This window comes from Diadema setosum, chromosome 10 (assembly GCF_964275005.1).
Source record: "Diadema setosum chromosome 10, eeDiaSeto1, whole genome shotgun sequence".
In the NCBI taxonomy this organism is placed as follows: domain Eukaryota; kingdom Metazoa; phylum Echinodermata; class Echinoidea; order Diadematoida; family Diadematidae; genus Diadema; species Diadema setosum.
The window spans coordinates 26,278,546-26,291,307 of record NC_092694.1 but is presented as its reverse complement, the minus strand read 5'-3'; the positions used below and the strand labels follow the sequence as shown (position 1 = coordinate 26,291,307).

At 39.7% G+C, this 12,762-nt stretch overlaps 1 protein-coding gene across 1 annotated transcript; it reads right to left on the bottom strand.

The window, feature by feature from the left end:
* Positions 1-24: 24 nt before the first annotated feature.
* LOC140233890 (uncharacterized) lies at positions 25-2,907 on the bottom strand. Its single transcript, XM_072313976.1, has one exon. It carries the CDS (start codon positions 2,905-2,907, stop codon positions 25-27), a length of 2,883 nt encoding a protein of 960 aa, XP_072170077.1.
* Positions 2,908-12,762: the final 9,855 nt, after the last annotated feature.

Below are 12,762 nucleotides of genomic sequence, written 5' to 3'. Positions count from 1 at the left end.
AGACAAAATACTGAGATGTCTCAATTAAGCACGAGAAAGGGCGTCTGCGACAATGTTTTCCTTTCCGCGAATGTGCTTAATGTCAAGGTTATACTCCTGTAGGATTAAACTCCATCGCATCAGTCTCTGGTTTTTGTTTCTCATTCTGTTGACGAATGTCAGTGGGTTGTGATCAGTCCACACAACAACGGGTTGAGTTGTGCTGCCCACGTAGACATCAAAATGGCTGAGCGAAAGAATTAACGCTAGGGTCTCCTTCTCAACGGTAGAATACTTCCGCTGGTGCGCGTTGAACTTCTTTGAGAAGTAGCCGACCGGTCTGTCCACTCCATCGTCATCAGCTTGCATCAGCACGGCGCCTGCTCCGACATCGCTGGCATCGACAGCTAGGCTGAAGCCTTTCTTGAAGTCCGGCGCTGCCAATACAGGACCACTCGACAGGATCGCTTTCACTTGGTCGAAGGCAGACTGGCATGCTGCTGACCACTGGAACTTCACATTCTTCCGCAGGAGATCAGTCAAGGGTGCCACAACATCCGAGAAGTTATGGCAGAAGCGACGGTAATATCCGGCCATTCCGATGAATCTCATCAGCTCCTTCCTCGTCTTGGGAACAGGGACATCTTGGACTGCTCCTACCACATACATGACTGGCTTCGCACTTTCACCTGCACTTCTCTCAACATACTTCTTCAACATGTTGATGTGACACAACCGTTTCTTTTTCTTCCTGTCTGGCGTCTGAATGATGTAATTCACATCACTCAATCTCTCCTCCACGACATAGGGACCAGAGAAGCGAGCACACAGAGGGTTACCAGGAATGGGCAACAGTATCAATACCTTTTCACCGGGACTGAACATTCTTTCCCTGGACCTCTTATCAAACAACTGCTTCATGTTCTTTTGACTGTTTCTCAAATGTCCAGCTGCAAATTCACGTGCACGAGTCAGCCTACCACGGAACGTGGTCACATAATTCAACAAACCAGGTGACTCATCCTCACCCAACAGCTTCTCTCTCAAGACCTTCAATGGACCACGAACCTCGTGTCCAAACACTAACTCAAAGGGACTAAATCCTAAGGACTCTTGCACAGACTCTCGCACCGAGAAAAGCAACAACGGCAAGCCTTCATCCCAGTCCTTCTCGACCTCAAAGCAGTATGTTCTCATCATGTTCTTCAGCGTCTGATGAAAACGCTCCAGAGCGCCTTGACTCTGTGGATGATAGGCACTCGAGGTAACATATTTGATACCCAACTCACGCATCACTTGCTGAAATATCTTTGAAGTGAAGTTGGAACCCTGGTCTGATTGCACCACCTTTGGCAAGCCAACCGTTGTGAAGAACTTCACTAACGCCTTGCTAACGTTCTGTGCAGTAATACGCCGAAGTGGCACAGCTTCTGGAAATCTCGTAGAAGCGCACATCATAGTGAGCAAGTACTCATGTCCAGCCTTTGTCTTTGGCAAAGGACCAACACAGTCTATGATAACTGTGCTAAACGGCTCATCAAATGCTGGTATAGGCTTTAGGGGAGCTGGAGGAATCTTCTGATTAGGTTTCCCCACCACTTGACAAACATGGCAAGTTCTACAGAAATCTGAAACATCCCGTCTCAAGCCAGGCCAAAAGAAATGTTTCAAAATCTTGTCAACCGTCTTATTGACTCCAAGATGACCACCAAGAGCTGACTCATGCGACACACTCAAGATATGTTTACGAAATACTCTTGGAATGACAATTTGGTGAACTTCTCGCCATTCTTCATCACTAGAAGAGTCAACTGGCATCCACTTCCTCATCAACACATCTCCTTTCACATAGTAGCAAGTCCTTTCACTCAGTGCTTCTTCTTCAGCAAGAGCACTGTCACACAATGCTACCAACTGTGGATCATTCTTCTGTGCGTCAATCAAAGAGCTCTTGTTCAACCCAATCTCAGTTTCATCTACAGGCTGAGACTCATCCACTATCTGATGTGATTTTGATGCTGCGTTTCTACTTACTTCTACATCATCCATCTGACAGAAGAAACTCCCTTCTAGACCGATATCCCCTGGACTAGCCTTCATTTCAGACTCCTCTGATTTTCTACACATGGAACGTGTGACTACACAAGCTGGGAAAACTTCAGGGAATTCCTGAACCAATGCAGCTGTCTCATTTCCTTCTTTATCCAAAGGGACTGCACTGACCACTGGAATAGTCACTTTGTCTCCTGCAAGATCATTGCCTAATATCAATGCTACACCATCCATAGGAAGTGACTTCCTAACACCAAGGCTCACCCTTCCTGAAACTAGGCCTGACTGCAAATCGACTGTGTGAAGAGGGGCCTCAACGTAACCTCCTTCTACTCCTTGTAACAGTACACTTGTGCCTGTGGACGACGTTTGCCCAAAAGGTAAAACACTGTCAAGAATCAATGACTGGGATGCACCAGTATCTCGCAGGATGGTAACCTTTCTAGCTTCATCACACCCTACCAATGACACATAGCCTACAGAAGTGAATGGTTCATACTGAGACTTAATCTTGTCTTGATCAGCTGACTTAATCACACTCTGAACTTGTTCACACCCATCACCTGTCGATTCAACCGAACGACTCACCAATCCATTTGGATGAGACTTCTTTTCTTTGTCTTTTTCCTGTTTTTTCTTGTTCAGAACGGGACAAGTAGACTTCACATGCCCTGGTTGCCTACAATGGAAACACACAATAGGCTTCTCAGTGTTCCTACCTTTCTTGTCAGTCTCATTTTCTACTACTAGACCAGCCTTCACCTCTGTCTTACTGCTAGAATTTGTCTTGCCAACACTTAGACGATTAGGAGCTGCATATTTGCTTCCTACATACCTGTTTCCATGACTACGGGACAGAGTATACTCGTCAGCCATTGTACTAGCTACCAACAAAGTTTTCACCTTTTGTTCCTCAATATGTGTACGCACCTCTTGAGGTAGTGAACTCTTAAACTCCTCTAATAGCACAAGTTCCCGCAAATCTTCAACAGTAGCCACGCCTACTGATTGCAGCCAACGAGTGAAGGCAATTTCCTTCACTTTTGCAAATTCTCTGAATGACTGTGACTCTAGTTTTCTACTATTCCTGAATTTCTGTCTGTACGCTTCAGGAACCAAGGCGTACGCGTTCATGATTGCCTTTTTTACTGTTGCATAATCCTGAGCTTCTTCGCGCGAAAGTGAAGCATAAGCATCACATGCCTTTCCCTTTAACTTAGTCTGCAAGAGATGAGGCCATTTTTCTTTCGGCCACTCCATGCTATCCGCCACCTGTTCGAAGTGCAGGAAATATCTATCCACATCTCCTTCATCGAACTCAGGGACCATTCTGACATTTTTGGCGATATCAAAATGCCCACCACTGACGCTTACACCATACTCTCTCTCACCGACTTGACGAGCCCTTTCTAGAGAAACCCTCTCTCTCTCTAACTCAATTCTCGCTTTCTCAAGTTCAAGCTCTTTCAGACGTACTTCTACACTCCCTTGCACATCACCAGGGGGACTACCTGATAAGTTACGCAATGCCTGGAGGGGAAATACTTCTTCATCTACAAGAAATTTGATTGTGTGCTGTGTAATCTCTGACTTTTTCATTGTACTCTTCACAGCAGGAACCTTGTAGTTTTCTGCAACACGCAACAAATCAACCTTTTTCAAGGTTAGCAACTCCTCAACTGTGGGTGAATCCACAAACTTCTCAATGGAAAACTCTTGATCTTTCTCCATTATGCACCAGTAATGTACAGTTAATAGTGCAACAAGAAAACCTGACTTCTCACCAGTCAGCCAGCTGAAAAACTCTTTTCAACTGAAGAAAACCAGTCGCACTATAAACAATAACCCGTATGCTATACCACACACGACCCGACTGGGAATAACCCGTATGCTACACCACATACGAATCGACTTGAAATAACCCGTGTGCTCAACCACACACGAACAACAATGGCATTACCTGTGTGCTAAACCACACACAAACCACCGTGGAATAACCCGTGTGCTATAACACACACGAACAACCGTGAAATCACCTGTATGCTAAACCACATACAAACCACCGTGGAATAACCCGTGTGCTAAACCACACACGAACCACCGTGAAATCACCTGTATGCTAAACCACATACAAACCACCGTGGAATAACCCGTGTGCTAAACCACACACGAACCACCGTGAAATCACCTGTATGCTAAACCACATACAGCTGTACAAACCGCCGTGGAATAACCCGTATGCTTAACCACATACGAACCGCCGTAGAATGACCGTATGCTGAACCACACACGAACCACCACGTACGGGACCAACGACCAACGTTTGACCAACGTTTCCACGCAAACACTACACACGCGCAGCGTATAACTGGACTAAACCATCCTCAACACTACGCACGTGCCAAATTAACCCTTTCGATCCCGAAAGAAAAACGAACGTGTGCTTCCCTCACGCAGACACAGAAAGACGACCGATTTACATCAAAATGTATAACATATCACTCCGCGTCCACACACACACACACTACGCCATAAACGCATCATGCTTTCTCAAATCGTAACACCTGCACATACAGTAAACTGTTGTAACAATCACGATGCAAACTACATACAACACTGTACGTAGTTGCGCGACGCGACGTAAACTGTATCGCGATCGCCCATGTCCACGACATAGCATAGAGTGCTACACCACGCTGCTCACCGAAATTCATCGGCCAAGCGAGAACGAAAAAACACTCCTGGGGTCATATCAAGCCCGACCAAATCACCTAAGTCCGCAGAAACCCTGCCAAACTCCTGTGACGTGCCCCCAATTTGTTACGGAGGTGTTAACTTCGCCTAGCGAACCATCATAACCACCAAAACTACCCAGACTCTCAAACAAGGTGTTTGGTCGATCTCGGTCATCTTGTCGAACTCTTTATTTACATATTCCTCCGCGGAACAATAAAGTGCCCAGAAATGACAATACAATGCACATGTATCCATAACACTAGTGTCTTATCATTAATACATTAAAGTAATAATGTAATAATGTAATTTTGATATGACATATCAAAGGAAGTTATACTGAGGTCATTATTTCTGTTTTCTCTGTGAGGTAAAATGAAATGTGTGTTGTTGCGCTGTTCAGTCAAGTTCTTGTCACGTGGATTATTATTCATGAATAACAAGTGTTAGAGATTCTGTAGCGTCGAGATTCATGGAGTGGAAAGGCTGGTTCAGTCTGTTTAGATATATTCGAGAAACCCGTAACAAATTTTTGACAGCCGTATTACTATTTCTGTGTAAGTATAAACACACGCAGCCGTATAGAATCTCCACTGAACTTACCCGTTATCCACGAGCGTATACTCTTCAATGCGTATCATTTACTAGATTCCGTGACATTTGCTCCTGCGACAATTGTTTCCATGAAATATTTGCACGGTAAAGCCAAACATAATTCTACACACAAGCATAACCTAAACCTTAATCCCCACATCAAACTAAACCGAACACCTATTTCAACCATATCCCTAACCCTAAATCTTTGGAGAATATAAGACTGCAGCAATTGTCTCGCTAAATGTCGCGTTACCATTCCCTGGCCGGTGTTGTACGTGTTTATCAGACAACATAAATTCCCAGCCTTGCCATGTTTGCAGAGTCTAATAAAACAACTGAGGTGAAGAAATTTCATCAAATTTATAGAATTAGATGACATGGAAGTAGATGTGCAAATAAACACAGACTTGAACAACCAGACTCACCAGATTTATGTTAGATAAATCATAAAGTTTCACACACCCATACAACAAAATACAAAATAATACAATCACACACCTTATCTATCGAAGCGCCTAGAGAGAAAAAAAAAGACACACACACGCACACACAAAACATTTTCGTGAAATTGGCTAACATTTGACATGGCAATTTCTGTTCCTTTTTGTTGTTGTTGTTGTGGTAATTGAATTTTTTTCTACGGTAAAGTAAACAATATTTTTGTTGTTATTTTGTATGTTCCCCCGACGTGTATTGGCGTCCATTTCATGTCTATCAGTCTATGTCTCACGGAGGATTAATGACAAAGGTACAGAACTATCGAACACTTTCAGCATTTACTCCACCAGAACAGGCGAAACACGCGTTGTGTGTCACCATCGTGTCTAGTGCATTTCATATCATGGTATATACATATATATGTATATATGTATATATATATATATATATATATATATATATATATGTCTTTATTTATATACACATACATATGCATGCGTATATATATATATATATATATATATATATATATATATATTCATATGTATATACACTTATATATAATAACATACATACACACACACACACACACAGCACATACTATATGTGATCCTGCACCACAAATTAACAACAAGTCGCCAGACATGGATTTTCAGTTAAGGGCAGAAAAGAAACTCTGAAGTACACGGTCTATTCTGGCAAGCGCTTAATCTTTACCAAGCCGTGCTAGCTGTGCCATGAAAGGGACAAAACACAGGATGTAAACCACTGGAGCAACAACAAATGAAGGGATTATCAGATTAAGCTGAAATGTAATATGTTCTATTAGCACATTCTGCCCATGATTAATGCTAACTTTCAAAGCAGTAGCGTTATCGTTTCAAAAGTTATTAGACTTTAAAGTGAAGAGTGTATAAAGGATTTCAGGACATGGAAAGCGGTCTCTAAGGCAAGCCTGATCATTCTACTCTTCCCCCAAAAGGGGTTGTGGAAAAACTGCTTAAAAACACACTTTCACAATCATGTTATGACACCAAACCGAAGAATAATGAAAAAGAAGGATAGCTCTTTCAGAAAATATGAAAACCTCTAGATTTACTTGGTTGAACCATTTCACCTTTTTTGAGTCCTCACTTAAAATCAAAGGGTGCGACTTTTTGTTTGTTTTGTGGTACACGGTCACATATATACTATATATATAATAATATATATATATATATATATAATTATATATATGTATATATATATATATATATATATACATATAGATAGATATATAAGTATATATATATATATATATATATATATATATATATATATGTGTATATATATTACTATTTTCTTGTGTGTGTGTCTGTCTCAGAAACAGATTTTAATCTAACATCACATCGCACCCTGGTCACTGATGAAGAATGTGAGGACTAACCTGTTTGGTGTCTTGTTTCTAAACCAAGCTGCGCTTCCGCCCCGCCAGGCAATGCCAGAATGAAGCGTCTTTATGCCATTCTACGTTTTGCATATATATATATATATATATATATATATATATGTATATATATATATATATATATATAATTATATATGATACCTTTACTGTATTATCTGTTGACCAAATCATACCAGACAGCCAGATGCAACATTACAGAATACTTTAGAAGTTTGTTTATTGTTAAACTTCGCTGGGTTAATAAAATCTGTTATTTCATTGTTTCTATTGTATTGCTATCATCTCATGCTTTATGTACAGCTTCACAATATACAAATGTAATAAAAACTATGATAATCATTAGTTACGATATGAATCACCAAAAAAAAGGGAAGATATATATATATATATATATATATATTATATATATAATAATGCCAACAATCTTACTGTATACTCATGCATAATAATACCAATATTCATTGCCAGTGTGCCGTAAAAGTAAAGGTGACATTACTCCTTAAATGTGAAGTACGTGAACCACGTAAAAAAGCAAATACAACTTCAATTTTGATAAAGTAGATGTAATCAGTGAACACAACCACAGCTTACAACCGACAGAAATATTACTCTCGTCAGACTATTGTATATGCAATTATTATGTTAATCTAAATAAATCCGAAAATTGGGCATGTATCACTGAGTAACCTGCCCATTGCAGCAGAAGGAACCTAGCACGATATTTCAATCAATATTCAATGATTATACATATAACATAGAAAGAAGACAGAATTAAGAGGTGTGGGTGTAAAGCACCGACGAATGCAAACTCTTGAATACATGTATTTTGTGTAATTTTCACATGGTTTGTAATATAACTATTCTTTCGTTTTATGGTGTCCATCATCCTCATTAATTGCTTCTTGCTTCTTTCTTCTGCTTCATTTGGAAATAGAGGTAAAGAACCACTATAAAGATACCAGCATTAACAGTACCTCGTACGAAATCACGAAAAGAACTGACCTGTCACAAAGAGGGCAGGCTTTTACTTCCACACGCCTGTAATGGTCTAGTTACATACGGGAAAATTGGTTATACACAATGCTGAAGTACATTCAGACAATTCACCTGAATTGTGGTTTTTCTTCTCACCCACTCAATACCAGCCATTTTTCCTTTTTTTTTTTTTTTCAAGTGAAACCCCATGACAATAGTCTTTGTCCGGGAAAGACAATAATAACGAGACATGAAAACTCGTCACATTGAGGACGAGTTAGGTGATACGCTTGTGGTCATCAGATGACGGTCATCTGTGATCGACAAAGAAAAGAATGTGATATAGGCACCTTGAAGTTATATTGAGCGTGCATGCGAAACCGTTTCTGTAACCACTCGGCCACGGGTCATCCACGGAAATGGTAAGACAAAAAAAAACAATGTATAGATATAACAGGGGGAAAGTCAATGCCCACTCAACTAACGTGGCCTGGTGAACATCTATTGCATTGCTAGACGGAGAAGCGGCCCTGTAACGACTGAGGTCACTATGCCATTTCTGGCAACTTGGGAAAAATACGTCCCGCAGACATAAATCTATAATCGGCTGGTTTTGATACCTTGCCTTTAATCACAATTTTCAGTGTAATGACGTCATCAAATTACAAAACAATGACATCGTCTTGAAAGACAATTGTTCAAAGTACAACACCTCAGTCGTCGTCATTACATACTATGATCGGTTTGACAAAGTCACCCTGCAAAATGTTGCTGCAGTCGAAGCAATGTGGTCTCCAACACACAAAAAAGAGGGATATGGCGTGTGTGTGTGTCTCTGTGTGTGTATAGGTGCGTTTATATACGAACGTGATTTCTACATGGACGAATATGAAATACAAAATTGAAGAAAAAAAGTAAAATTAAAAAAAAAAATGTTTCGTGATCTTGTGGGGTTCGAACCCGCAATCTCACGTCTCTGAGACGGCGCCTTTAACCACTCGGCCATACGTCTCGACGAGAAAATATGGGGAACGTAAACTTATGTATGTGAAAGATACATGGGGAATCGTTTTGTCCACATTCCATTTTCATTTTCAGTTTTAAACTGCAAAATTGTCAATCTGATGAGGAGATTTCAAAGAATAAAATGCATGATTACTGCAGCTTATTGTCTCAGCTACAACATATTAAAGTTTCAGAGGAAATGAAGCAAAATCAGCTGAGATAAAGGTGCTTAAACGTTGTTAAGTCAATTGATGCTTTTAAAAAAAATCACCTCCCATAGACAATACACGTAAACTTGTCCGATTTTGCGTCTTTACCTTTAATCACAATTTAAGGTATGATGACGTCATCAAATATCAAAAGCATGACATGGACTTAAAAGGCAAATGTTCAAAGTACAACATATCTGAATTTGGGATAATATTGAGCTTAAACAAGAGAGATACGAGCAAATGAATGTCAGAAACAGTACCTTAAAAAAATTAATTCCACTTTTTTGATTTCAGATGACGATATGATGACGTCATATTGTAATTATGGAAATAATGATACTTGAAACGTTATTTTCAATTCATATGCTTTTGTAATATGCAATAAAAACATAGGGTCACCTGACGTTTTAAAGAGCTATGGCGAAATAAACAAAGACATGTTTTTTCACTATATTTGCACATAGATGCGCACGCGAAATTTCAACTTTGACGCCAGTGCATTGCTTTGTTATTTGTCAAAATCGATCAGAAATCAATGGATATTGTTACTCAAAGTATCAGGAATCCAGATCAGTCAAAAAATGTGCATTTTCATGTTACTGACGCGCTGTGCGCGCGAAAATGCGCGGACGGACGCGCACGCGCAAAATTGTTTGAAACGCTTAAAATTGTCTGAAACTTCGAGATTTCCCATTGGAAAGTTGTTTTGAGCCTTTTAAATGTTTGACGCGCGCTTACGCGTCCTAGATGACGTCCTAGGTAATTAGCATCAGAGAAAGAAAGATAGAGCGTGACCTGAACTTTATGTCCACAAAAACTGATACAGAAAGGACCTTTAGTTATGAAGTTATGATCGATCATGTAACATGGTCCGAAAATCACAAAATGGCGCCTAGATGACGTCATAGATACGTTACTGTCATGAAAACCTTATTGTGGCTAGATATTGTCATGAGACATGTTGACTGAAAATGTCATGTTACTCCGTAATGTCATTCTTGAGATATTGACGACACAAAATAGGCCAGAAAGAAAGAAGAATAAGAAAAAAGACAGATTTTGACAATCACAATAGGTGATACGCTAAAAGCGTATCACCTAATAATGTTCCTCATTCAGCAGATTTCCCTATTATTTTTTAATCCATAATTATTTCTGCTTTATTTCCGTTACATCAGAGAAAAAAAAAACCAAACTAGAGATTGTAATTTGTCATCACTGACAAATTAAGGTGATCCGATTTCTTTTTTAATCAATGATTCGAATCGTGATAGTGCAAAGTCTCAGCTACAACATACTAAAATCTGAGAGAAATTCACCGAAGCATAAGTAAGATAGTGCTCGATAAAGAGAGTCATGTCAATTTTCACATCTAAAAAAATTCACTCCCATAGAGATAACACGTCATAGTGAAAATAGAAAAAGAAGTACATATGACCTTTGACCCCACTTTGCACAGACAAGATGGCATCTGAGCAAAAAGTGGTTATTTTATGAAATGATCCCTGTAACATGGTCTTTACGTGTGCAAAATATGGGAAAGAAAGGACATGTATTCACCAAGATACAGGATGAAACATCTATGACCTTTGACCCTAATTTACATACCCAAGATGGCGTCTGATCAAGTCGTTGTTATTTTATGAAATAATGTTCGTGACATGAACTAAATATGTGCAAAATATGGTGGTGATAGGGTATGTTTCTCTTGAGTTATTGCACATAACATTGCAAAAAGAAAGAAATATTTCAATACATCGAAGATAAACTTTAATTTCAAGTAAGTTTTTTGACGTAATCCCGACATCGTATGAAAAAACGAAGGGCACATTCACGATAGCCCAAAGTCTCAGCTACAACATATTAAAATCTGGGAAAAATTCATCGAAGCATAAGTGAGCTAGTGCTCGAAAAAGATAGTCATGTCAATTTTCACTTCCAGAAAAACTGCTCTCCCATAGAGATAACACGTAAACTGGTCAAATTTTACAAGGATACTTTTAATCCATTTTTACGAGGTGATGACGTCATCCAATCAAAAGTTTGTAATAATAAATATGAAAGAACATTAAATAAGCTACAACATACTGAAAGTTAGGTGAAAATCGGCAAAGGATAAGTGAGATACGCTCGAGTGAACTTGAATTTTGATGACGTCATTTTGAAAATTTACTTTTTTTACTTTTTTAAGAAATTTGATATCTTTTAATCATTTTTTCAGTATCGCCAACCCATGAAATGATATGTACAACTCATCAGCTTTCAAAATATGTAAAGAAAATGGGGGGTCACCGTCCATCCTGACGAGTAAAATCGGATTTAAATTTGGCGGTTTTTTGGCATTGTTGCACTGTATATCGCCATTGACGCGCGCGCGGAATTTCAACTTTGACGGGTCCGTATGACGTCATATTGAGTCGGATCGACTTGAAACTTGGTAGAAACATTCTTTGACATTTCAGACATCCGATACGTGTGAAAAAACGGGAAATTTCTATTGCATATGAGCTGTGCGTGCGTATATGCGCGCGCGCGTACGCGTCCGTCAATTTTTTCTGAAATACTCCAAATGACCTGAAACGTGTGCAAAAGAATTTTGAGCTCGATTGGAGTATGTTAAAATTTCAACGCGCGCGTACGCGCTCGTTTACTATGAACGTGACTAAATTTTATGAAATATATCAATAAAGCTTGACTTGAACTATATGATATGTAAATTTCATTGAGAAAATCCATTCCATTAATGAGATACGAATGTGAACGTGTTTTCAGATAATGACGTCATAGTGACGTCATGGTTGACTGATCACAGTGATACATTAGATCTGTCGTCCTTATGACGTGATACATATATGGTATCAGTTTAGAAGTGATAGGTGAATGACTTTTTGAGTTAACCTCTGCACAACATTTGAGGAGAAAGAAATAAAGAAGAAGAAGAAGAAAGAATCCGTACAGATACAATAGGTGATCCGAGAGGATACTCGGATCACCTAACAAACACCGACTATCAAGCCTACAGTAGGCAGGATTTTGTCAAGGCCCTGTATGATGGCTATAACAGGCGAGCGAAGCAAGCCCAGCCGAGAGCGACAGCGAGGGCCTTTTGAGATTTGCTTCACACATTATCATTCATGGCACATCATGGACCCTACTGAATAGTCACATTCAAGTTCATATTAACGGGCTCCGGTTGAAGAAAGTAGTGGCGCGCTCCCCACATCCTGCATGTTGGCGTTATCCGGCCTGTTCGCATGCATCACTGACCACCCATTGTGGTCAGTGACATGCATTCGCCGGATGCAAATCAGGCTCGGGCAGACA